Source organism: Bactrocera tryoni, chromosome 3 (genome assembly GCF_016617805.1).
Source record: "Bactrocera tryoni isolate S06 chromosome 3, CSIRO_BtryS06_freeze2, whole genome shotgun sequence".
NCBI classification, from domain to species: Eukaryota; Metazoa; Arthropoda; class Insecta; order Diptera; family Tephritidae; genus Bactrocera; species Bactrocera tryoni.
The window spans coordinates 29,434,042-29,462,039 of NC_052501.1; the positions used below are offsets into that span (position 1 = coordinate 29,434,042).

The 27,998-nt window shown below is 36.5% G+C and overlaps 1 protein-coding gene across 2 annotated transcripts; it reads right to left on the minus strand.

The window, feature by feature from the left end:
- Positions 1-11,292: 11,292 nt before the first annotated feature.
- LOC120770201 (serine-rich adhesin for platelets) lies at positions 11,293-27,586 on the minus strand. 2 transcript variants are annotated; one of them, XM_040097444.1, is made up of 14 exons: positions 26,260-27,586; positions 24,728-24,970; positions 22,302-22,479; positions 20,897-22,153; positions 19,555-20,839; positions 17,995-18,112; positions 16,793-17,933; positions 16,475-16,723; positions 16,234-16,410; positions 15,519-16,164; positions 15,213-15,441; positions 13,755-14,005; positions 12,477-13,684; positions 11,293-12,402 (listed from the first exon to the last, which is right to left on the minus strand). In XM_040097444.1, the coding sequence occupies exons 2-14, from the start codon at positions 24,776-24,778 to the stop codon at positions 12,329-12,331; spliced, it is 6,864 nt and encodes a 2,287-aa protein (XP_039953378.1). In that variant the 5' UTR covers positions 24,779-24,970; positions 26,260-27,586; the 3' UTR covers positions 11,293-12,328. The 2 variants fall into 2 exon arrangements, with proteins under 2 accessions (XP_039953378.1, XP_039953377.1); XM_040097443.1 differs by having other exon boundaries at positions 19,555-22,153.
- Between the last annotated feature and the right edge of the window lie 412 nt (positions 27,587-27,998).

A 27,998-nucleotide genomic window follows, 5' to 3' on the forward strand; every position in this document is an offset into this window, starting at 1 on the left:
TGGCGTTGATCCTTGCTGCGGAAATGGAACACCAAGATGTGAAAAAGGTTATTTTCATAAGGGTTGCAGTCGGCACGTAATGAAATGCTCAATCATACCATGTGCACTTACTGGAGAACAAAAATATACATATAGTACATATTGAACATACGTACATACATACATAGAGAACATACTTATGTATGTTCATAGAATATTTCCAATGACGCTTTTATTTAAAAAAGTTCAATCAAAAGTTTCGAACTTTTAGGAACTTGAATTTAAACAGACCTGAGATATATTTCTAGAATTTAAGACACTCTCCGGAGCTCGAATCTTCGTTGCGGTCATTATCTAGTTTCAGCAGCTTCACTAGTCGCTTGGTTTGTTGAGGCAGAAGGTCAAATGAACGCTTGACTGAAAGCAATTAAACTTAAGCCGTAATTTCCAGTGTTTATGTTTTCCCAAATATGTTCCATTTAACCACCAGCTTTGATTTGATACGCATTTTAAGTTTGTCTTACCATTACTTCCCAATTTCTTTCAGAACCGTGTGATCTGAGGAAGCCGTCCTTGTCAGAAAGACCAATTGCTTAAGGATGGAATTGTCATTTTCGCAAATCCGCTTGTCAAATTTGAAATATATATGAATAGGTCAAAAACTGCTAAGATCACCCTTCTTTTCCAAGCCAAATTAAACACCGTTCAATGATCTTCATAAACACCGTTCCCATGACAGTCGGGTCTGCATAACCAGAACGGACCCAGATTTTTATACGGCCAAGGATTGTCAACTCGGTAGAATTCTGCCGCTACAACAGCAACAACATCTGCATAAACATAAACTTTTTTACATCTACTATATATCATATGCGCCAGGTTTCTGGTAAGTCTGCTGATCTTTTAATGGGTCACCAATATTCGAACCAATAAAAGCTTTGTTATGCCAAAAGATAAGACTAAACCACCAATTACTGCACGTTGGAATTGTTGTTCCCAATTTTTTCATTAGAACAAAACAAAAAATTAGCTAAACCGAATCAGTTGAGCTCTGTACGGTCTTCAATACAGCTTTCTTCCAACCGATATAATAATTTATCAAACTTTCGCTTTCGGGCTGATTGAACGTCGTCATTTTAGTCTTAATTAACTGAATATCTTAAATAATAAAAACAAATTCAATAAATGCTCGATAAAAATTGGATCGATATTGCCCGTCTTTGTGCTGATTTAACATTTAAAGTTCTTCTGTTTTATGGCGTAAATACCGCCAAGTCAAGTTTACAACAGCGCGCCAGTCGTTCTTCCTTTTTGCTACAACTTTTGGATATTCTAAGTGTAGTCAGGTCCTTCTCCACCTGGTATTTCCAACGGTGTGGAGGGTTTCCTCTTTCTCTGCTTCTCTCGGCGTGTACTGCATCGAATACTTTCAGAACTGGAGTGTTTTCGTCCATTCGGACGACATGAGCTAACCAATGTAGCCGGAGGATGCAGTCTGATGTATAATTTCACGCAAGTGAGGAAAGTTCTTTGAGCGCCATTCACTTGGGAGTGGTCTGTAACAATGATTTTACATATGGCTCAAGCAGCTTACCTCTCCCAGTCCTAGACCAAGTATCCTCTGGGTAATATCCGTTTGAAGTCGAGCTAAGGTGAGAAGGCGAACCATCCCTCCCCAGGGTTGTGCGCTGGGTTTGAGACCCGCTACGTAAATAACTTCCCAATGAAAAACAAACAACAGCCTCGGATGAGAGACCGCCCTTTTTGATGACGACTACAGCAAGTGCATTAAGGATTACGATTAAAGGCATACACCTGGAATGTTCGGTCCCTTAATTACGAAGGTGCCTCTGCCCACCTGGTTGATGTGGCACCTTATTATTTTTATAAAAGAAGATGGCAAGCGGGTCCAAATCTCTGAAGATTATACTTCCATAAAATCCTTTCTACACATTTTCCTCACACGGCTGTCTCTTATCGGCTTATAATATCATACGAAAGAGTTGATACGGTATTCTACGAAAGTTCTTTCCATTATAGACAGTGAAAATTATGCATTCTCAACACCTTTATTAGAAGTTCTGTCGAGCTTTACGTGAATATTTGCCATAATCTACTGAGATGTGATCGGACTTCTAGTCAACTACTTTAAGAAAAATCTGTGAACCAGTTCGTGAAGCTGTTTGAATGAGGGAACTGTTTGAACCTTTCTATATCCTTGAATATCCCAGCGGACAAGATGTAGAATTTGCCCGCGGTAAGGTATGCCTGTCGTAAGAGTCGACATACATATGCACTATGTGTGTATTTTTTGGATTGCCTCGAAATTACAGCGTAGTATTTGTCAGAAATAGTGCTATAATACTCAGCTTGAACTAATATTATAGACTTTGAATGAGCGACAAATATCACTAGTCATTGAGTTGTTGGGTGCTCAACTGGTAGTAGCAAAAAGTAAAGGTCTGACCGGAGACTGTCATCTGGTACCACGGGGAGCAGTTAACCCTTGCAGTTCGCACAAATCTGCTTATTGGGTCCTTTGGGGAGATTCGTGGTGGCTGTGGTTTAAACCTAAATGCGGGTAGGATTAAAAAATTCAATTCAGTGTGGAGTCGCACTGCGGCCGGGTGCCAGACCCACAGCACGAGAGAGGTTTTAGATCAGCCCCGAACTCGACCAAGGTGGAAAAGATGTCGCTCCACCCGACCAAGACCAACTGGGACCAAAAAATACGAGCAAAAAGCATTTACTATTTGGGGCGCTGATCAACGCATTGTATAGATCTATGCGCTTTTAAAAAGAACCGTGAGGTTAGGCCGACTTCGGTACTCATCAATGGTTGGTTCATAATCACAATGATTGGTTTTATTAGTTTATTAAACGCAGTAATTTTGATCGAATACGATGAGTTTTTTAAAAAGAAGAAAAGGATCAAATATCTAAGACACTGTGGACATTTTGGAACACACTGGTTAATGACTTATTAACACAGATTATTTTTAAAATAGTTAAAAAATTCTTAAGAAAATAATACAAAAATCCCGAAAAGAGCTTTTAGTGCTTTTACAGCTTACAGGGTCCAAGCATGTTAGATATACATAGTAAGTCGAATTGAGATAATTTTGTCAAATATTTGTATGAAATCTCGAATTGAAAATTGCCAAGTCTTTTTGCGTTTTGCCGTTATGTGTATTTTTATATAACTGTTTGCATAAGCACATACATAAGCATACACACACATACATATGTTATACGAAAGTATGCGCTGATGGATATAAAAATCGCCACGAATAACAGCAAATAGCGAAAACCTGAAAGAGAAAAATTGGAAATTCCCAACAACACATATTTGCCTGCTTAGCGCACATCGCTCGACTGGGTCCAATACTGGATAGCAGTGCTTTTACCAATCACTTACGTGCGCCGATCATATGTATGTACATATGTACGTATGTATGTTGCTGAGACTGTACAAGTTTAGAAAAAAAAGTAAATATTATACAAAAAAAAATGTAAGATGACGCGCATGCCGCTCTCTTGGGGAAGATTGTTGTGTTGAAGCTTAGCGTAGAGGCGATATGTACATATTTAAATTTAGAAAGTTAAAAAAAAAGCTTTAAATTCACAAGTCCATTAGAAGCCAGTTATAGCCGTATCTTATTGAGAGTTGTGCTTGTCGAACAGGTTGTGCCGGCGTGTTCTTCAACTGCTTGTCGAATTCTACAATTTCATAGAGATCACAGGTAAAGAGCTTTCGATAACAAATATTGTCGTGCGATCATTGTATGGGTGTAAGTGCATGTATAAATCTACTTATACACATGTAGTGTATGGCAGCAATTTAGCTTAAAGTATTTGGCTTTAGCTTCGCAACTATCTTTCGCAAATTCGGAAGGCATTCGAAGGACTACATGCTTTGAAAGCTTTCCCTGCATGCAATGGCTGCGAAGAATTTTATTATTAACCGCTGGGGTGTGATTGTTGTTCGAGTTTATTTTGTAATAGCTCTTTCTTTAACAACTTGGAATGCCAACACCTAGGTGCTGTCTTCTCCTGAAAGAGGCGCTTAAAGACCTTTGAGAATGTGGAGCTTAAAAGTTTTCAGAGACCTTTGACTTTGGTTTTACAGAAGAAAGTCACAGCAGCTATTAAAACTGATCAAAAATTAGCTCTCGACGATCGATGGGTTAGTTTCGGAGACTGATACATTTTCTAATAAGTACAAACCTCGAATTTTCTTGTGGCTGAGATTTTTGTACCATAAGCTACGGTATTTAAAGAGATCTAAAAAAAATTAAACAATTTAGTCCATAACACACGTAACGATTATATTACCGTTTGCTTTTTACCATTTTGGAAATCATCGGTTGATTTTCACTATCAGTTAATTTCCATTACCATTTTGGAAATCATCGGTTGATTTTCACTATCAGTTAATTTCCGTTTAACTCTATGGTGTGTAAATTTTTGTAGACAATACAGTTGGTTAGATTACGAGGCCAATCCGAGGCGGATATTACGACGTTCAAAACAGTGGACACTTGAAAAACCTGTCCCTTTTTCCTCCTAACTATCGATTAAAATATCGTCACTGATCGACGAAACGCTTTCAACATATCACAATATTCGTTTCCCTGAAGGTATGATATCAGAAATGTCTTAAACTCAGTCTAGGGCAAGATGAATTGTTCCCCATCGCCTTACAACTGCGGCAAGATAAGCCTTGTTGAGAAAAAATAGTTTAATGCATTTTGATTTATATTCTGGAACAAAAAGACCTTCAATAGCCACAAGTAATCCCCACCACCTCAGCGGATCAGCAGAGTAAAGTGGAAAACTGAGTTTTAGAACGCCATTACCCCGTTGCTAAAAGTATGTTACTGCTAGAGGAATGGTTCAAGGTTTCAAACTTGCCAACAGTAAATTTTAGTATTAAAAGTTGCGCATAGTATTCCATCAGCTGATGCTGCCGTTTTGAAACATGTACAATAAGTCTGGATTAACAATAAGTAGGAACAACAATGCGGCGTGGGCCGATGGATTACCGGCAAAGCTATTCAAATACGGCGGCGAAGAGCTCATAAGGAGCATACGTCAGTTTCTTTGTAGAATATGGAGACTATGGACGAACGACTCAGGATTTCGACTCAGGACGAACTGATCAGATATTCACCCGGGAAAAAAGGATCGACACACACCACCTCTTCTCCGATTTCAAAGCTGACAACGTTTGATGATTTCATGACAACACGAAAAGAAGCTACCGCTACGTCTGAATATGCTATCTCTGCACTAATACGGTTGTGTAAACTGACGTTGAGCAATACCAAAAGCTTCGTCAAGATCGGGAAGAACCTCTCCAAGCAGTCATCGCACTTGCGACTTGGTTCGCACGTCATTGTTGACTGTCATAACTTCGAAGTCGTAGAAAATTTCGTCTATCTTGGAACCAGCATTAACACCAACAATTACGTCAGCCTCGAAATCCAACGGATGCTACTTCAGATGCTACTTCGGACAGAGTAGGCAATTGAGAAGTAAATTCCTCTTTCGACAAATAAAGACCAAACTCTATAAGTCACTCATTATTTCTGTCTTGCTCATTGGTGCAGAGGCATGGATGAAGGCAACATCTGATGAGTCGACGTTATGAGAAAGTTCTCTCGAAAGTTTTTGAGAAAGATTTATGGTCCTTTGCACATTGGCAACGGCGAGTATCGCATTCGATGGAACGATGAGCTGTACGAAATTTTTTTCTGATCGGAAAATGAAAATTTGACAAACAATGAATCAAATTTCGAGGTATACAGCCCTGTTTGATCGTGGTAACTTCACATCATGAATTTTGAAAGTGAGTTAAGGACTGACAAGATTGACTGGAGAATTTGTGACAAATAAATGGTTACTTGATCATCGACTAAACGTAGTGACTTACCATTTTAGAGGACGTCTTCGCTCTTTTTCTTCTTTTTGGTCGGATAAAAATTCATGTTCGCACCAGTTTAGAAGATTCTACGGTCATGGATTACATTAGTTTAAAAAGTCGTCCAAAATAAAGATCCCACTTGTATAGCTGAGAACGCCCGTCCATTGTGATCCCTACATACTCTACTGTCACAAATTTGTTGCGGGGCTTATAGCCATTCCATCCCCAGGTTCGGCGAAAATATGACCGCCGAGATGTTCCTACATATCTTGCAAAAGCTGGACTATGTAAGAAGAAGTTCCATACAACTTTGACAATTAGCGCCCGATATTGATTTTCAGCCTTTCGACTTGTACACTTTCGAGCGAATGGACACGGTTTGTCTTCTTCGGTCGTGATTGCCGTGTGCTTAGCATAAAAATGTTCCAGCAGTGATCTCGAGGAAGATATGTATATCCGTTTCCACGGCAGACGGATCTGCGTAACCGGTATGGACCCGGATTTTTATCCGACAAAAGACTGTCAACTGGACGGAAATTTTACAACATATACAATTTCAGGGAAGTTTCTGCTGCTACAAAAACAACAACACAAAGATGAATATACAGGGTTTGTCCGGAAAGTAATAAGATTGATTTTCTTCCGCCGCGACTGTACTTCGGAGCGTGCGCGCACTGACTGGATTTGGTAGAGGGCATTTCTAGCTAACGAACGAGCGGCTGGTCAGTTGTCTCCGAGCACTTGGAGAGTCAGGACAAACATTTTCGTGCGCCGTGTTTCTGTGAGTGGTGCAAGCCGAAAATGCAGTGTTCGTTAGAGAAGAGGTACGCGATTAAATTCTGTGTGAAACTCGGTAAATCTGTGATAGAGACGTTTGATATGATCAAGCAGGCTTGCCCAAAGAAACAATCTTCCGAGTGGCACACGATGGCGTCTCCTCACTCAAAAAAGGGGAAAATAAGCAAATCCAAGAGACTCAAACGAAGGGTCAATCGGGTCCGACAAGACATCGCAACCGAGTGGAAGTTGCACCACGACATCGCTCCGGCTTACACCGCCTTTCTTGTGAACAGCTACGTAACCAAGTCCGGCATCCCAAAGCTGCCGCAGCCGCCCTATAGCCCAGATGTGGCCCCGAACTTTTTTTGGTTTTTGGCCTGGAAAGGCCGATAAAAAGCAAGCATCCGGAGTGACGCCCTTAATGCACAGCTATTTAAAATAAAATGTCGTTGCAATGACAGAAAGTAACCCTGAAGTAGTTTGGAGGATGCCACAGTCCTTAACCGGATAAAAATCCGGTACAATTCCGATTATGTACAACCCTCTGTAGGGGGAACGGATCTCTTTCTTTCTCCCACTCTCTTGGAGTTCTTCAATTTGACGATATCAGAACTGAATAAATGATACTCTACAAGCATTTACTGCTCTGTTGAGTGGTCCACATAATGACAAATGTGACAGCTCTTAAGAAATGAACACAGGATTCACAGCTTCAGTGATCGGACATACGATGTTTATATAAAATAGACTTCGCTTAAGGGGGAGCCTGCTTTAGAAGTCTCAAAATATTTATTTATTTTTTTTTTGCTTAAGTCTCTTTAAAAAATATATAAGAATATGTCCCCAAAGTTATAGATGAGAATTCGAAATATTGCCGAAGCTAGAAGTGGAATAGAGACCGAGCGTCTAGCAGATATATTGAAGCTCGGCTTCTCGGTTTTTCATTTTGACGATTTTTCTTAATTGGCGTGCAGGATAGAAAAGAAACTAAGCGTCATATTGAATTGGGGAAAAGTTTATAATATTTGGCAATAAATTGTCTTCTATTTAAACTAAAAAAAAACTAAGAAAAGTCAAGTGTGCACATATTTTTAAACAACATAAACTTTTGTTGGTCAAAAACCACTTTTTTAATTTAAAAAAATTTTTAGAATTTTACACTTTTTTTGAAATTGTTTTAGTTTAACTAGAAGATAAGTTATTAAAAAATATGAATCTCTTTGAAATTTTGTTTCCGATAGAGTTTGCGACCTACATCCTGCCCGCCATGCGACAAATGAACGTCCGAGATGCATCGGTCAATTGCTTCCCAAAGGCAGAATATCAAAGATTTCGTATCCAAAAAATTTTCGGATGATGCTTAAATATATAACTATAAACCCTAGAAATTTCGCTTTAATCAATTATTTCCTTCCCTCCCAAAAAAATCGATTTTTTTAAGCCTCTAAAGCAGGCTCCCTTCTTAATTGCTTGATGATTTGATCTTACAAAAATCAACTTCATTTGACATTTATGCGCACATATAGACACAAAAATATACATATGTATATGTATATATGTATGTATGTAAATAGAAAATATAAACAAACTTACATTTTTTTGGCTATAATAAAAAATTTTATTTCCTTTTTATATATATATTTTTTGTTGTTTGTTTTACTTTAATATATAGTGTTACTTATTTCATATCAATATTCATTTATGTACTTGTCAATGAACTGTGATAGAAGTGTGGATTTGTTTTCTTGCTTAAATAAATAACTTCAATAATCTTTTGCGATTCTGTGTTCATTTGTTTTTTGTTGTTTTTTTATATAGTATTTTTGCTTTTTACTTTTCAAAACTATACTTCTATATATATATATTACTGTAGCGGTTTAAGCATTACATCTCTAACACACTTTGCCATTCTGCTTGGATGAACGTGTATAATGAATCTTAGGGTATTACATAAGTGTCTAAATCTAGGCTCTTCACATAAATGTGATCGCTACTTGCTTCTTTGTCAATAACTTATTAATATAAATAGTTAGGTAATACATTTATATGCGCATAATTTACGTCCAATATACATATATTGTATGTATATACTTGCATGTATATAAGTAATTTGTAATCTTAACATTTATTTACTACACAAATCGAGTTAGATATATAGTATATCTGAATTGTAGAATGCATTCTTACCGAGTAATTATATTTTTACATACATTTATAAGCATTGGTATAAGGGCTTACAATGATTAAATTCAATTACAGTAAATACGAAAAATAAAAAAAAAATATATATATGGATCCTACACGTTTAGAACAGATAAACTATTAACATGATATATGAAAGCGGTGCTAGACAAAAGGTACAAAAAAAAACTAAAAAAAAAAAAAAATATTACAAAAAAATCTGTAATAATTACAAAAGTATAAAAATTAAAAAAACAAAATAAATACAATAAATAAAAATAAAATAATATAAAGAAAAACAGTAAAAATATACATATTAAAAAAAATAAATTAAACAGTAAATTAAGACTAGTTATTACAAAAACTTAAAAAGAATTGTTACAAAACAAAAAAATTATTACAAAAAATAAAAAAAGTTATAAAAAAAACTAAAAAAAATATTACAAAAAAAATCTGTAATAATTACAAAAGTATAAAAATTATTTTAAAAAATTAAAATACAATTCCTAAAAAATTTAATAAATAATAATAATAAATTAAATAAAATTAAAATCAAACAAAAAACCATTATAAAAAAATTTAAAATCCAAAATAATTAAAATAATTTAATTGAAAAAATAAATTAAATATCACCACTCAACAAATCTGAACAAAAATTTGCGACTGATGTGTTAAGAGATATGTGGGGTATTTGAGGTGTCTTGATTACGAATTTGAGTTCAAAAATTTTCCATCATTTACAGATATTTTTGTCATTTTAGAAAATGGTGCTTGTTTGACCCCTACTATCCCATGACTACAACACAAAAATATCATGTGTTAAAAATTTTTACTCTCAGTTTCGGTTTTAGCAACCGAAAATTAACAGGAAACAGCCTCTAACATTAAAATCGCAAAAAATAAAATAAAAAAAAATTAAAAAATAAAAAATTGAAATAAAAAAAAAAAATAAATAAACAAGAATAATAAAAAATAAACAAAAATTCTGGTAAAAATTTAAAATGGTAAAAATAAAATAAGAAACTTACAATTATTAAAAAATAAAATTATGAAACAAATTAAAAACAAAAAATATACAAAATAAAATAAAAAAAAATGATAAGATTCATTAAAAAAAAGAAAGTTATTAAACAAATGAAAAACAAAAAAATATACAATTTCCTTAATAAAATATTGGTTTTTCATCTTGCTTCTTACATAGTCCCTCCCCTCTCATCCTGTTTGCTCAATTTGCCCCTATTATGTGTTGTGTAGCTTCTCTAAATAGTATTTATAATACACAGCGTTATTTAGTAACATTAATGTACATACAAAACGATTTAAAAAAAAAACTTAAATCAAAATTTAAAGGGTGGCAAAGTTATACACAAGCTTACTTACATACAGGCTACTAACAAACTAACTTATATCAATCTATGTATAAGCTCTAAAACGAGTAAAGGTTTAATACATACTACATATATATATGTATATCTATTTGTGTGTACATACATATATATATATCATTGTAATAAGGTTTTAATATTAGCAATATACAACTATGAGTACTTTTAGTCAGATAATTTTGGGGTGGTATATTTTTTTTGTTTTTATTTTACTCTTTATATTGGGGGTTCGCATTTAATTGAAGACGTTACGATCGCTAAGCGAAAATTTGCATTGGAAATCCTTTAACAAACATATACAAATGTACAAGAAATATGTGTGTGTGCATGCATATGGGTGGTAAGTGGCATTAAAATACAGTTTTGCCGAACAAAAACGAAGTTGTTGCACACTGATTTAATTAGGAAAAGTTTAACTATAAAAAAAATCACGTATAAAACGGCCGTTAAGTCATAAAATGCGACACACATATACACAATCCTGTTGCCCACATAGCATTCTTGTTGTTGCACCAAGTATCTATAGTCCAGTCATTATAGTAAGTTCACCTCGGAATTCGATATACCCATTTATATGTCTGTAAATACTTGTATATTGACACCCTAAAGTTGTCTCAAAACCTACATAAGGTAGGGTATACCTGGCATCGAACCTTTTTTTCTTTTTGAAAAATCTTTTGCTCTCCTCTCTCTCTATATATCTCGTTTCCCCTGCTTTTACAATTCTCTTCGCAACCCGACACGATCACATCTCTGCTGAAGAGGCATTTTTTTATGAAATTTCTGCTTTCATATTTTTTATGGGGCGTGTGTTCGAAAATGAAAATGCATTATTGCTATGCATCACACACACACACAATGAGTGCAATAATGAGCGCAAAGCGACACAAAAAAATAAGAAAAAAATAAAATAAAATTAATAAAAAATGTTTACATGTTATTTTTTTTTAATGTAACTTTGTTCAAAAATTTTGCTTAAAAATAAAGTCGCTTTGTTAAATGTATATTTGTTGTTATTTTTAAATAATAAATTTTTACAAATGCGAGTGTGTTACATTACTGCTTGAACTGTATTTTGATTATTATAATTTTTGTTTGTTTTGTGTTTACTGCTTTTTTTCCAACAGTTCTTATCAGCTGGCTTAAGCTACAAGTTTGTGAAATAATTTAACTACAAATGGTATTGTTCGCGTGCATTGCTTTAGAAAACTACTGTTATATATATAGTATATATTGCTATATATACATATATATATGTATATATATTTCCATGTATATATAGTTATATTTCTGTGGTTTTACTAAATTCTAATTATCAAGTTCTCGGTTACAGTGATTTATCGCACATATATATACTACCTTATCTGTAATAAATCTAACCATTTATTTTTAACTTTTCTATAATAGTGTGTTTTTGTTTTTTTTTGTTTGTTTTGTTTTTCTTTACGTTATAATTAAATAGTTTAGTGCAGCGTATTACAATTAAAGTTGGTAATGTAACTTATTAATTTCTAAAACTCTTTTCCAAATTAGTTAACGAATTATTCTCCTTTTCATGTGCACGACATTGCTTACGCACACACTCTCTCACACCCTCTCTGCTTTCTCTAACGCTCTATAGCTAATTGTCAGCCGTGCACCCCTTGTTCTGCTATAAACATTACTGCCTACTTGTCTATACTGTTAGTCAGTAAGTAATTAGTCAGATCCATTAAAATAATAAACAAATGTCAAAATTATTGATTTTGTGGTTGCTTTAAATGCTTAAAATACATAAGTATTCCTTTACGTTAGTCCTCACATGTTTTCGCCTGTTTTGGTTTTTAAACCAATAATCCATATACGTTTCATATACTCCAACCCGCACTCGTTACTCGTTAGTAGTTAGACCTTATACAATTTTGATTGATTTATAATTGTTTTAAGTTTTTTGCTTCACAACTGCAACTGCGATGAACGCATGCAATATCACGAATTCATCATAGCCAACGTGTTTGCCAATAAATGCGGGTATTTGTTTAGCAAGACAAATGCATTATGTCTTCATGTTATATGGATTCTTTTCGTTCTGTGTTTCTCATTTGTTTGGTCCGGGAGGAAAAGGATTTATCACAGCTACGGCAGCAGCTTGCTGACTTGCCAATACTGCAGCTAAACGACAAAAATAAGAATTGAAAGCATTAAACAAACAATATAACCGGCTATGTCATTGTAATAGAACTTACCACCATAGGGTGCCGTGTACATGGGGTAACCTAACCCCACATGAGTGTGGTGGTGTGTGTGCACATGTCGTTGTGGCGGCGGACTACGTGAATCTGCCGGGTTGCTATTACCACCGGCAGGAGCACCGCCAATACCGCCGCCACTATTCGGCCCGCTGGGACCACCCTGCTGCTTGTGTGCATCTATATTTAGTGGTCCGCCCGCCAAGCTGCCACCCGGACCGCCTGGTCCACCGCTCAACACCTTTTGTCCCAGCACATCAGACTTATTTGGCGGGCCACTCATGCCGGTCGGTGGCGGTTGCAGATTTAATGGCATGCCGCCACCCACAGACGACTGATTTGTTGGCGGCAAATGACCGCCGCTGTTGGGTGCATTTTGTACCGTATTCGGACCACTGCCTGGCCCAGTTACGCCACCGCCACTAACACCCTGCTGTTGCATACCCACATTCGGACTAGATACGCTGACTTTGACCGCGCCACCCGGACCGCCACTGCCACCACCACCACCACCGCCGCTCGTCGGTGATTTCAGTGCACGCTCACTCAGCTCGTGTATTTTGTGCGTAGTGTAATACTGGCTAGCGGCGTGGTGTAGCGCGTCGAGTGCCTTTGTGCCGGTGTTGCGTGACAGATCCTCAGGCGCATGATATCTCGGCATGGGTAAATGATACGGCGCCGCATTGTAAGGGCCGGCGGCAGACATCAAGACATTACGATACATAGGATGGTTGGGATCGAAGCTGAACGGTGCTGGCGCTATGTATGATGGATGCAGGAAGTATTGTGATGTTGGTGGCGGCGGTGGTCCTTGTGTCTCCATTGTGGGTTTCTGTCCCTCCTGTTTAACTTTGACTTCTTCTTCTTGTTGCTTTTGCTTGGAGCTCTCCTTGGTGAGATTTGTTGCTTTACCACTGCCGGAATTGCCGCCGCTACTGCTCGAGCAACTTTGTGATTTACTTTTTTGCGACTGCTGATGTTGTTGCTGCTGCTGTTGTTGTTGCTGTTGTTGCTGCTGCTGCTGCTGTTGCTGTGCCATTGCCATCTGCTGTTGGTGCTGTGCTGATGGGCCTGTGTCGTCCTTATGCTGTCCCATGACTTGTGCTTGCAACGAGCCATGCGGTACGCTGTTGGAGGGATTTTGCGCTCGTAGAGCTGCGACTGTATTTTGGCGACGTTGTTGCTCGTCCGAGAGTATATAGTACCTGAAGGCGACGGGGGTACATGGAACATTAGTATATGATGTTGGATTATGCAAATTTTCGAATAATTTACCTTCTAAATTCCTCCTCACGTGACAAGTGCTGCTGTGCGGCCAAGGTCATTGGATGACGCTGATATATATTCGGATATGTACCCAAGCTTTGCAAATCTTTCGGATGCAGTGCGTGTGGTTGTTGCGGCTGTTGTTGCTGCTGCTGTGGCGGTTGTTGCTGTTGTTGTTGAGACTGAGGAGGCGGATTGTGCTCTTGCTTTATCTCCTGTTTTGTCATCGGCTCGCTTTTGATGTGTTTGGTCGAAACCAACTAAAATAAAATGTGATAATTGTTTGTTTTAGCCAAAGTTGTTGTAAATAATCTAACAAAATAATTATATATTAATTGGTAAAATACTTTATTATTAAAATTATTTGATTATTAAAATATTTTTTGAAACCCAAAGAATAACTCAACTGTGCGTCTACGATCCTCGAAAATAATAGATATAAGCTAATGTAATATGCTTGAAGCATAAACAATGCAAATTTAACTTTTTCGGAAAAAGTTATTTACTTTTCATCGAAAGGGTCAAAAGGTTGCAATTGTGATCTGGTGATGTTGTTGCTTTTGTAGTGGCAAAAAATTTTCCATCAATTGATGATCAACACGTCAACAAAATAAAGGAATTAGTGCTTGAGAATCGAGGATTAACAGTTAGAAGTCTGTGGATTTTGGATCTACGCTTACGACCGGGAAACAGACCATCAGTCGGCTGAATATCGTGGCAAAGGTGATCCGAAGCCGAAAAGCCACGTCAAAAATTAAGGTTACGTTGAAAGTTTTCTTCGATTATCGAAGTGTGGCGCACTCCGAATTCTTTCCGACCGGCCAAACTATCAAAAAGGAATACTATTTGAGCGTTATGCGTGAAGCTATTCATAAAAAAAAGGACGGAATTAAGGGCCAACGACTCTTGGTTATTGCACCACAAGAAGGCAACGTCGCACACTGCATTGATTCTTCGTGAGTTTTTCTCCAATATGGTGCCGCAACCACTGTATTCGCCTGATTGAGCTCAGCAAACTGAAGCGACCGCCCCGGGGAAACCGTTTTGAGTGACTTGAAGACATTAAACGTGAGTCGCTACGCGAATTGAGGGTTATTCCGGGAATTGACTTTAAAAACTGTTTTCGTGGAAACTCCCGCGGACCTGATTCTAGAGTACCCAGCGGTCTGTAGACGCAAAACCAAGGCTCTTGGATCTATGTATATATCCGAAAAGGGATTGTAAGCACACTCGAATTTTTCTGTGCTGGGCCTATTGACATAGGCTGTATAATAGAGGCGTAACCTCAAAAGACTTTAAGTCGCGGTTCAAGCCGCAGATAGGAGTCAGAAAGACTGATACTTTAAATGGGGGTTTCTTTACGGTGAAGAAAATGTGATCTACTATAATTGGGGACTTGTCACATTAATCATATACATATGTATGTATTTGAAATCTTTGTCGATGTAGTTGTTGTTATAAACTTACTTGTTGCTGCTGAGGTGTTGGCTTGGATATTTCATGCGGACTAGGACTTTCCTTGAGGCGTTCATCCTTAATGACACCGGAATTTGGATGTGGAGGTGCATTGCTTTGCGACTGTGACGTGGGTAAACCACCGTGGGCGCTCAATTTTACAGGATCATCTTGTGACGATACAATCGATACAGGTCCATAATTCGGTTCTACATTATAAGGATAACCGGCAGCCATGTAACTAGAAAATAAAGCAATAATTAAATATTTTTTTAAAGACTTTATCCCATTTAATGCGCTTAGAAGATGAAGTCTTACTTGAAGGGGTAAAAATGTGATAGGGATTTGGCGGGTGTAGGTGCTGGCAACCCGCCCGGTCCCACACCTGATGGTCCCAACGATGACATGGAGCCCATGCCTGGTGGTAAGCCATTATTCGGCGGACCGATATTGCTTAAATTTACCGAAGACTGTGGTGGTTGGCCCGTGGGGTTATCTTTTTGATTACCACTGCCATCTTGCGACTGCAATTGTTGCTGAAGACTAACAGCTTGTTGCTGTTGTTGCTGCTGCTGCTGTTGCGATGATTTCGTCATTAAATCTAGTGGCGGATCTTTACTTTTGTTACTGTAGTCGGACAAATGTGGCGATTGCTGTTGTTGTTGATGGGACTGTTGTTGCATTAAATGAGACGATTGTATTGCACCCTGTTGTTGTTGCTGTGATGGTGGAAGCGTTAACGTTGGCTGTACTAGAGCTGAGGGCAACAAACCCTTATTGGCTGCCTGTGACGATTGCTGATCGGAAGAAGTGGGAGGCACCAAATATTGCTGCTGCTGATAAAACTGATACATGCCGTAGCCGCCTAAAGGTGGTATACCCGGCGCACCACTTCCCAAGCCCACAGAACCCAAATCAGTTGGTTTCTTGTTTGGTAAGTCCATGAGTTTAGGTTGTGACTTATCTGTGTGAGTGAATATAAGAATTACATTATATAACTGTAAATCATAAAATATACAACAATTGCAGTTACCTAAAATATCCTGTTCGCCCACTGGTGTGGAATCATCCGAAATGTCACTGTAGGCAGGACTCTGTACATTATCCCGTGTTACAACACCGTCGTACTCTACAGGTCCGGGCGACTTTCGACATTTCTTTTGCTTCACCGCTGCAAAGCCAGATGTGCCTTTCGTGGTTAATGAAATGCCTTCAATTGAAAATTATTTAATTAGTTCCATAAATAAAGAGGGGCGCGCTTTAAAAAATGTCACCTTGTAAATTTTGTCCACTGGGCACCGGCGAGCTGGTATAAGTACTTATTGCCGATGGGTGTTGTTGTACACTTTCCAAATTCGCTGATAATTGTGGCGGTGGTGCCCGTTGAGGACTCTGTCCTGACATAGCACTCTGCTGCGGGTTTACTCCTTGCGTTGCTTGTTGTTGCAATGCTAATATTGACGGTGGGGCACCCGAATTGGATGCATCGCTTTGAGGACCAAATCTCAATACACCCGGTTTTACTGTTAAACGAAAATAAATGAGTAAGTATAATAATTGTTCGAGGTTTGTGGAAATACTGAAATACTCACGTCCACCCTGTTGGGCAAGTGCCGATGCCGGAGATGTTTCTGAAAGTAATGCAGGTGGATTGCCAGCATTTGGCATACCAAGCGTTTGCTGTTGTTGTTGCTGGCAAAGAACTTGTCCCGAAATGCCCGTTGTTATGCTGCCACCGGCAACAGGATGTGGTTGCTGCTGTTGTGTTTGTGGCATTAGCGCTTGTGCGGTAGAGGCTGCTAGAACACCACCAACACCAGCGCTGCCACCAGCGCCAAGAGACGCACTCAATAAACTAGATGACGCAGTAGACAATGGAGTAGATGCAGTCAGCGACGCAACAGAAATAGTTTGTGTGCCGGGTGTGGGTGTGGTGGCAGCACCAATCACAGGTTCTGGCTCCCCGACACCATCGGTGACTGTGGGTTGCGTCGAAGGTGGCAAAATAGCAGCTGGTTGCGTTGGTGCTTCAGTAGAGGATGCCGTTGGCATTGGAGCTGCATTAATTGGCGGTGTTACCGGTGATGTTATCACCATAGCACCAGTTGCCAATGTCGAGCTTTCTGCAGGAGTTGGCGTTGTACCACGGTTGTTTTGTGCCGACGGCACCGGTGATGAGGTTGGTGTGGGTGGCTCATCAGGCAATTGTAAGGAATCTTCGTCTATGGAACATGAGCTACCATGTGCATGAGATTGATGGTAGCGCAGTCCGTTGGCGTGCTTATATTTTTTACTGCAATCCTGCTCCGGGCACTCTAGTAACACCGGCGATATGGCGCACGGTGAGGCAGTCTTACATTTCTTCGTGCTTATTTGTACATTAAGGCCAGTCACAGGATTGACAAGACTTTGAGGCTGCGTAGCAAGACCACCTCCACTCGCCGATATCGGTATACCGCTAGCGTTTGCTACATTTGCAGTACACTCGGTGTCGCCATTAATGGGCGACGGTGAGTCATCTTTCGATTTTCTCTTCTCAGAACGTGGAGGTAAAAATGCTGTTGGCGATGTGCTCGGTGTGGCTCCACCACCATTCCCCGACGAAGAGCTACTTGTTGTCGTTGTGGTATTTGATGTGCTAGTTGCACTAATTGAAGTACGTGATGCACCGCGGCCACCTTTCGTTGTACCATTACGCAACTTCGAATGCACCTGCGCATGTGAAAAATATATCTATAAAAGATATTAAAATTCAATTAGAGGTGACAAATAGAATTTATAGGCGAGTGCTTACCGAGCTTCTTGTTTCGGTGAAATTACTCAAATCTGGTGTTAGCGCTGCACTTCGTCCTCGTTTTCCACGACCTTTGGGTGTTCGGGAGTCCAATTCCTCGGTTGGTGAATCACAGAATCTAAGAATTAAACATTTCATTTGAAAAATAAGCTTATTATAAAATTTATTTATTGTTCAATTGTTGTTCATATTATTGCGATTAAATATTTTAACTATTTGGGAATTTTATTAAAAAAGTGGGTATTATTTGACTGTTTTCAAACTATCGGCTTTATGTAATGGGAACCTGCTTGGGTTTTGTATCTGGCTAAGCAGAATTTACATAACAGAAAATTAGCGTTAGATTGTTTAAGGATACTACAACAACAATAACAATATGCTTTGAAGTTGCTCAAAAATATCTTTCGGATACAGATCAATCAAGGACCTCAGTATCAGATAACAGTAGCACTAGTAAGTTATTATTCAAATTGAAAATTATTAAAATTTCAGCTAATTTTAAGCCTTAAATTAATAAAATATTTCTGAATTTTCCCACAAACTACAACATAATATCGATTAGACTATATTTAGCTTTAATTAAAAAAAAAAAAACTATCTTAAAAATGTGAACGAACATCAGCTGATAAAGGAATAAAGGTGGGTAGCGTTGCCATCAACTGCAGGTATTAATTCTAATTTTTATGTTTTAAATTAAAGCATGTTTTAAAAAAAAAATTAACACATAATTTTTTTTTTAATTATTCTTGAAATTTTAAGCGTTTTATTAATAATAATATAAAAAAAATCTTATTATTTCTATTTAGCTTGTTATAAAAAATAACCTAGACGTTTGTTGGATGCAAATTTGAAAAGATGATGTATCATGGTGTCATTAGTGCTAAAAAAATATATTTTATCGATCAAGCCAAAAATTAAAATCGAACAACCCAACATACGTAAATTATTTATTTTACTAAATACATATTTGTTGTATAAACTTATACACATATTGACATAAAGAAACAATAAAATCGATTTTAAATTAAATTTAAAGTTATCAAAAATTATAATAAATAAAGAAATTTTAACTTTTCTAATCAATCTTCATACATATTGTAGCCATTTTACCAATAATACTGCCTTTGAAATATATACGTGATGACCGGCACAGTGAGACTTTTTGTTAGACCATAAAAACAGTAACCTAGCTCAGTGTCCTTGGCAGTTGTTTGACTTAATTTTGTGTTTGACAATGCAACTCGACATTGAATAGAATTTCTAGATACTAGGGTAAGTTGTCACTATGCATAAATTGGAATTTCCCCACACATGGTGACATAAATGACAAATAATATAACAAAGCAACTGTCTCAGCTAACTTTTATATTAGGTATTTACTTATGTATTCGTATTTTTTGTTGTTGTGAGAGGGACAAAAGTATCGCAAATTATTTTGAAGAAACTCTAGAGGGTGATAGACTTTGATTAAATATAAATTCAGATCGCTCTTCCTAATATAAGACTCTTTAGTCGAAGGGATATATAGATTTACGCGCACTAAAACACTCCACAACTTACCTGGGTGGTGCCCAATCATGACGTGTGCAATCCAGTAATGTGCCAACGTAAGTTTTGCCGCGCCATGTTACATTCACCACAAGCACACCGCCCTCTGTCTCATGCCAAACAATGCCCTCAAGCGTTACAGAAGTTCCCGGCTCGCAGGGACCCAAACAATCTGGCTCCGTTATAGTTCCTACTGAGGTACCAATACAAATATCAACCATTTCTTTGGCTAAAGTACTCGATGCTGCATTCGAGGAAGGATCACCATGTTTTGCCCGCTTGGCGGGTGGTGACTTGATACCATCATCTCCAGCATTGCTACTGTTTGGGCCGTTATTGCTGGACGATTGTGTTGTTGTACTGGAAGAGGAATTCGCGGGAACTGAAATAGTGTGGTGTACAGTCGCTGAGATCATACCGGGAGCCATAAGTTTTGCTTGCGCGACAGGAACAATTGAAGTGTTTGACTTACTATCATTATTTCCGCTCAGATTATTCGCAGACGAATTTGTTGCACTATTACTAAAGGTGGTGGAAGCTGCTGCTGCAGCTAATTGCGCAGCAATGTGTGAGGAGATTTTAATGTTGCCGCAATTAGTTGCATCCTTACCCGGTGGACCGGGTGCATTTGGTGTACTATTACTACCCATTGATTGTGGTGTAGTAGTCGTGGCAGCCGATGTGGCTGCTAGTAGTGTGGCCGCTGTAGCTGCAGCAGTTACTACACCAGCGGCTGAGCCCACTGATGGTGTAAATACGCCTGGTGGCACAGAACCACTATTAACATTATTATTGGCTGTATTGTTGCCCATGCGTTGGGACAAAACGCTAATTGATGAACTATTAGCACTTTCTGAGCGGCGTGAACACGAGTGGTTGGTGCAAGCACTAGTCGCAGCTCCATTTGTGGTGTCAATATTGCAATGACATGCGATGCCTTTGTCATTGACATTGGTGAGACCATCTTTTTCAGCCGAAGTGGAAGCGTTTTTATCCGCTATTAAACGATTGGAATGTGTGGTTTTCTCTTTAGCTTTTTCCCGCCGGTGACCTGAACTACCACGCTTGTTGCTTTGAGGAGTACCCTGACCGCTGCTACCGGAACCGGTAGAACCGCCACCAGAGTTCGAATTATTACTGTTCATACTGTTGTGGCTATTGCCTTGACTACTACTATTACTACTGGAAATATTACTTAGATGCTTTTTATTGCTGCCGCTTATATTGGTTAAATTTGATCCCGAACCGCTGCCACTACCTGTATTTTGTGATGAGCCGCTTGAGTTACTACCACCACCTGATGAAGATGAGGAATGCGAACTAGTATTGACGCTGTTATTATCATCCAAGTTACCTGGATTATTGACACCTAAGGAACCATTCTGTTGTTGTTGTTCTGTGGCTTTGACAATTTCATGCTTGGCTTCTGACGTTTTGGTTCCCGGCTTGGTACGCTTTATTTTCATTTTAAGTCCCTTGTCAAGTGTCGCTTGATGATCAATGGACATTTTTGAGTTCGATTTACCACTACCGGAACCGCCAATGCCTTGGGCTCCACCCTGACCACCGCCAGATCCACCGCCCGCACTACTGTTATTACTGCTGCTACCACTGGATTGCGATGACATGCCGCTTGCAGAATGATTTGATGAACTCGATAGTGAATCGTTTTTTAATGCCGAAAGTAGAAGCGAAGAACCGCCAACTAAATTTTTGGGTATTTGGGAATTTTTATATGACGACACAAGATTACCGCCTTTCGAAAATCCAGCAAAGGTCGATACAGCTAATGTATTAGTCTTTTGGCTACCCTCACTTGCGCAGGTAGCAGGTGTGGCGTGAAGAGATACAGAAGACGATAATGGATATGATGGGGAAGACGATTGTAATGATTTAGACGCAATAGAACCAATTTTTTTGCTAAAGCCACCATCCGCCTTTTGCTCTTCAAATGTGGACTGTTGACTTTTGTAATTTATATGTTCGCGTGATTGTTGATACTTGCTTTCGAAATTCTTTAATTGTTGGGAACTATTACTGTTCTTGCTAACGGCTAAGTCTGAACGTTTACCTGGGATTGTGCTGTAGTTGTTGGGACTTGCAACTCTTTTAGAACTTTTAACTGGAAAATTCGTAGCAGTCGCATTTGATGTTGCTGTTATTGCTGTGTTCAACGACCTTGACAATGGCAAGTTTGCATATTTGCCTTTTTCTGATTTTAAACTAGCTTTATTTGCTGAAGACGACTTTGATGTCGATTTTATATTGGATGATATTATTCCAAGCTCATTGATGCCACCACCAGAACTGTAAGTTTTTGTTAAATTTTGTGCTGCCGTCGACGATTTTTCAATATCAGCATCTAGATCATCCAGCAACTCAGGTATTCCACCAATATCCCATTCGTCTTCGTACTCAAAATTTGTATCCTTTGATTCGCTAGAAATTGACGATGGCTGACAATTTGCTTCTTGTACTACAGGGCTATTCCTAGCTACTGCATTTACAATTACTCCTTTCCCAGATGGTTTTGGGAAACTAGCCCTTCTATTGCTTACGCTACCACCTCCACTGGACTGTGTTGAATGCGATTTCGATTGTGCAAAATGTTCTGGTGATTATAAATTATACTATTATTATCTGGATATTTTGAAATAATCGCAAAATATTTTAAATACAATACTAATTCTATTTATATGTAATATAATAATTGTAAAAGCAAAGAAATTTTGTTTTTATTATTATTTGTTTGTACTTACTTGAACTTGCCACCTTTTTATTTGAGTTGTGTTTTGTATAATTTTGGTAATGATGCTTGTGCGAAGACGATGACAATTTTTTATTTAAATCTGAGGCAGGTGAAACCAAAGTATTACTTGTGCTTCCTACCAACTTGTGTTTATTACTATCCGTAACTATGCTTTTATTATTGGCCACCTTATAAAAAAAATTGGAGTTATTAGATATTGAAATATTAAACTAAAATTAATATGATACATATGTATATAATTTTTTTGGAACAAAAATTATATAAGCATACTTCGTCGCTGCGTCAGCGAGTTCAATTTGTTTTCAAGCGATTAATATTGTATATTTTAATATTTTTCTTATTTCTGAATTTGTGGTTTTTTATATACTATAGTTTTTGTAATTATCAAACAAATCTGGTAGACGGAGAGAAATATGCACCGAAAATCTACTCAAGAGTTAATATAATTAATAATTTCTAATATATAGTGGGTTCCTGATAAAGAAACAATAAAAATATATATAATACGATATACAAACTTTTATGAAGAAGCTGTTATTTAAAAACCTTTATAAAAAAATTATTTTTGTTGGCGCGGCAATGATATATTTACATACATATGTATGTAACATGTAAATAATAGTTGTTAGAATAAAAGGTTTTGTATGATTAACCATATTGGCTGCGTTTAAATACAATTCTAAAAGTAAAATTTCTCTCTTCTATTCAATTAAATATTTTATAAAGTATTCATTCCAATATGATGGCAAATCTATACTCCTTACTTTGAATTGTTACTTTTGACACTACGGCTAACGAAACCATTTTTAAAATGTAAATATTTTACTATAACATTTCTCATATTGCATTAAGAAATCAAATGCTGTGTGTGAGCAAGTTTGGCTCCAATTTTTGTGTCCTACACAACACAACCCCATAACCGATATGAAACAAAAATGTATAATAGGTATCTATGACATTTTGTAATTGTGCACTTAACATACATATGTATAAACATTTTTAATCTCTTATTTTTTTTTTTAATTTTTATGTTAATTAATAAACAGCTCATATATTTTGTTTTATATTTCATTTATCACCTTAACATTTTCGTTTTAATCGAATACTTACAATAATAATTTATTGATATGAACGAATTACTAATAAATAGTAAAATAGGCTATATATTAATTAAATTTTTTATTATGTATAAATCTATAGCCAATATATATCATTGTCTATCTGATGTAAAACATACACATACACTTTTATATAAACATATGTATGTATGTACAAGTAGAGTTAGGTATGATATGTAGAAATCTTTTCATAAACGAGTACTCATAAATTCTATACATCAAGGCTCGCATCGGTGCCAGGCGCACGCAACGAACAACCGATAAATGTTAAAAAAGCCCAAGGGACGCTCAAAAACCGGCGCAACGATGCAAGGGGATGTCGATAACACTATTCACATAAATACGCATATAGAAATTTCAACAACAAAAACTGGCATTTACAAACGAGCCGAACATAAGTGGCCCAAGATGAACGCACGAAAGCGAATGAATGCCAATGTTACGCCGACCGAAGCAGCGAAGTAGCAAATATACTTGTTCTCGCGAAACCATTGTTCGAATTTTGTTTTAAATATCCTTACCGAAACCACTTACAAAACCACCATTTACTAACTAATAGAAATTGTATATAAAAGTGTTCATATCGCAAAAGTTTCATAAAAAATTGCAAAGTTTGCATTTGCCAAAACAATTAAATATAATTTTCAATTTAATGTATCGATACCTGAATAGTATCTAGTCATCACTGCTTCTGCTGCGCAAACACACGCTTCTCTGCTTTCACTTCTTTTCGTTTTTGCTACTGCGACGCTTCTTCTATTCACTTTTATAGATTTCAGCTTTTAAATTTTTTCCCACTTTAAAGTCCGGCCAATGCCGGTTTTTTTCTTCGTCGCATTTAACACAAATGCACATATCAAAGAGTTTTCTTAATTACACTATGCATATAATCAATTAAAATTTTATATCAACCAATTAATAATGTTCACTCCCGTATTTCTTTCGATACAATCTGCCTGCGCCATCAAACCAGAGATGTTCTCTGTTGAAAGAGTGTTTGCTCGTTATTTTTGTGTTCCCTTTTCGTGTCAGAATGACATTAGAATGCAAGAACACGAAAACAATGCACAGAGTTGCAACAATTTACTAAGTCTGATAATTTGTTGATACTTAAAATAAACATGTTCATAAAAAAATAATAAAAATATACGTAATGAACAATTTATAAGTTCAATAAACAAGAGTATAGGGAAAACTATTTTGCTCGGAAAAAATTCATACATTTCTCTAATACCTTAACTTTGTGAAGCATTAGTTAATAAAATCAGAACTTATAACTTTTAAAACCCATATTTACCTTATTCGGGTGGTGGCTAACGTTCACCTCACTGCGTCTCATTGATTCCATGCAGTCCAAGAAGTGAGGGTGGTTGCTTGCTGCGGGTTCCCACAATGCAACGTTCCCTCATCCACATAAATGTATTGACAATATTTCAAATATTTCGAGGTATAATTTAACTCTGACAATAAATCATTGCAAAACCATTGAATTTTAACTGAGTTGGGCCTTGGCCCAGTGACCAATTTATTCATTTTTAATCTGAAATAGAAAAAAAATTATGGAAATTATATATTTTTTTAATTTAAACATATTAAAATAAAAATTCCACTGATTGGTTGTGTGGGCATCATATTATTATCGGAAATTAACGTCATTCGAAAAGATTTAATTGTTGAATATCCTATTCGATAAAAACTATTATCTTAACTTAATAAACTTCCCTACGGCATTCGATAGTTTTAAATATTTTTTTTTTGTTACAATACACCATTTACATTTTGGATGAACTGATAGTTTCGGAAACAAAGTGACACATCTTCTAGTCCTTACTTCCCAACAATATACCAAAATTTATTCGAGTTGAAGATAAGATCATATACTATATGTATGAATGCCTTTAACACATATCTTAAGCTCGCCGTCTTCCGTCACCGGCTTTTTACGTAATTCTTTTAAATTTGGCTTTGCTTTAACTGTAGCGGCAGAAAACATTCCTGAAGCAATTTCGAGGAATGGTGCCGTGTTGACAATCCTTGGATGGATAAATATGCGGGTCATGAACGGTAACTCTTCCTCGATTATGCATAGCCTGACTGGATGTTGATAGTGTATTGTGGAAAAATCATTAAATTAGAACGTAAAAGGATTTTTGTAGCTATATTTTATATCTGAATATCCTATAGCAATTAAAATATAAATTTTATTTATGTATATTAAGGAAAATCGTCGATACGCTTAATTAAAAGCGCAGTAACATTGAAGGTTGAAAAGTGAATATAGAAACACTTACACTTTGGGAAATATTTGTATTTTATTATTCTTAATTAAATCAAATTGAATTATAATAAAAATTCCCGAATACTCGTGCACACATAAAATTTCCACTTCATAATATACATATAGACATATGTATGTTTATATGTTATTTGCATTTAATTTTTCGAATAATATAGTTGTGAAGTTTCCAACTTTTTTTTTTGCAAATTTCGGAACTTTTATTCTCTTCAATAGAGAGACAATAGGAGCTTTTATTCTCTGAACTAGCACTTTATTTTTTGACGCCCTTTTGTCACAAATTTTTCGTACTTCGGCACATATGTATACAGTTATTGTATAAGAATTTTTTCCAAACAATAATTCAAACCCAAATTTTTACTGATTTGAGGTAGCTCTCACATTAAAATTAAACATAATATGCACATATACATACAAATATATGTATGTACACACACGATAGATATTAAACTCTACATATTCTATTTAACTATGTGTCTCAATTGAAAATAAAAAACTTTCTTATTTTGCGAACTAATATGTATATAACTTACATTTCAGTATTATTTGCGAATCCGAGTACCACAATTTATTCCAATTTCAATTTACATTTAATTCGCATAACTATGTGGTTGTGGATATTTTTCACTTTTCGTCTTAATTAATTCTGAATGTGTGTGTTTGCGATTCCACTCTTCGCGTTCATTGTTTAAGTTTAACTTACTGGACAGAAACTTTAGTCTGAATTTTCATTTGAAACCACAAATACACAGTACACTTTTATAAAATACGAATCACTTTAATTATTTGATAATCTTTTGAAAATTATTTTATATTTAATAGATCAAATGAACCAATCACAAACTCACGTAATGTTCGCCTCCCATTAATTTGTGAATGTATGAATAGAGCAGTTATTCAGGCTCAGTAGAATATTCAGGTTCAAAAGCCGCCACTGAATACAACATAAAATTTCTCTTTTCCCACTACCAATTACTCAGAGAAAATCTCAGAGCTGCCACTTTTGAATTTTAAAGCAAACCAATTGGAGTATTGTATTTTTGCATATTAAACGCGAAACAAACGAAATATGCGGTTAATATATTTATTATTTACATTCGGAGAGCTGGCTCCGTTATCAATATAATCAATGCACTATACGCCGACGACATTTCACATTTTTTGCCATTTTGTTGCAGTAAAGTGCCGAGGATGCAATTAACGTGTTTTGCAATTATACGGTATAATTCCATTGAATGTTAACCCTAATACTTATGTAAGTACATATGTGCAAACACCGATATATGTATATGAACTTAGATGGCGTATTTATGGAAAATTGGATTTCTTTTAAATAAACTTTATTTAATTCTGTTGATGTTCGATACTAATATTATAACGTTGTAAGTTTTGAAAATTCAAACTCATTGGTTTTAGGATACATATAGTTGATAATTACGATACAATTTTATTGCACACACGAAAAATTACCGATTTCTCTTTTCCAACACATTCAGATGTTTGAGTTCACTTATGTGCAGCAATTTAAGGTAAGGTGAATTACTTTTATTTTGGACAAAACAACATATAAATTAATGCACAAGTCGTCCAAACCTTCATTACATTTCGCCAACTTCACTTGCTTTAGTTTAATTTCAAGGACATAAGTTTTGCCAAATATCTCAGTGTACCAATTTTTTGGTAGTAATTTAGAGAGTTTTTGATTAAAGCTGCAGAATTTAACTGTTATATGATTGCAAACTTATCAATATATTTTGTTTTAATGCAGTTAAATTAAGTTAAAAGTCAATAGACTTGCACAATTTTATATGTTCGGCACCGTAAATAGTTTTAATTGGCAGCGAATTGGCAAAACTCTCTTAATTTCGATATAAATCTTTTCAATACAATGCAAGTTCATTTATGCGTTACTGTGAATTTCACACAATTCAGCTTTTTGTATGATGCCTTGTCCACAGTTCATTTTCGTCCAATATGGCCATATGATGGAATCTTTAGATATAAGTTAGTTCAAATTGGAATTTAATGCGACATCATTGGTTATAGTGATACTAAATAGAATAAATAATACTTTAAAGAAAATTTCCATGAGTGAGAGAACTATTAACACTTTAGCTAGTAAACAAACAAATATTATACAAGAAACAATACGGAATACACCGCCTGTAGTTTAGAAAAACACCGTACTAATATTTTTTCTACCTAAGGAAGCACCTATCAAGCAGCACTGGGAGGACCAATATAAGCATAATGTGTATGTAAGTATTTATTC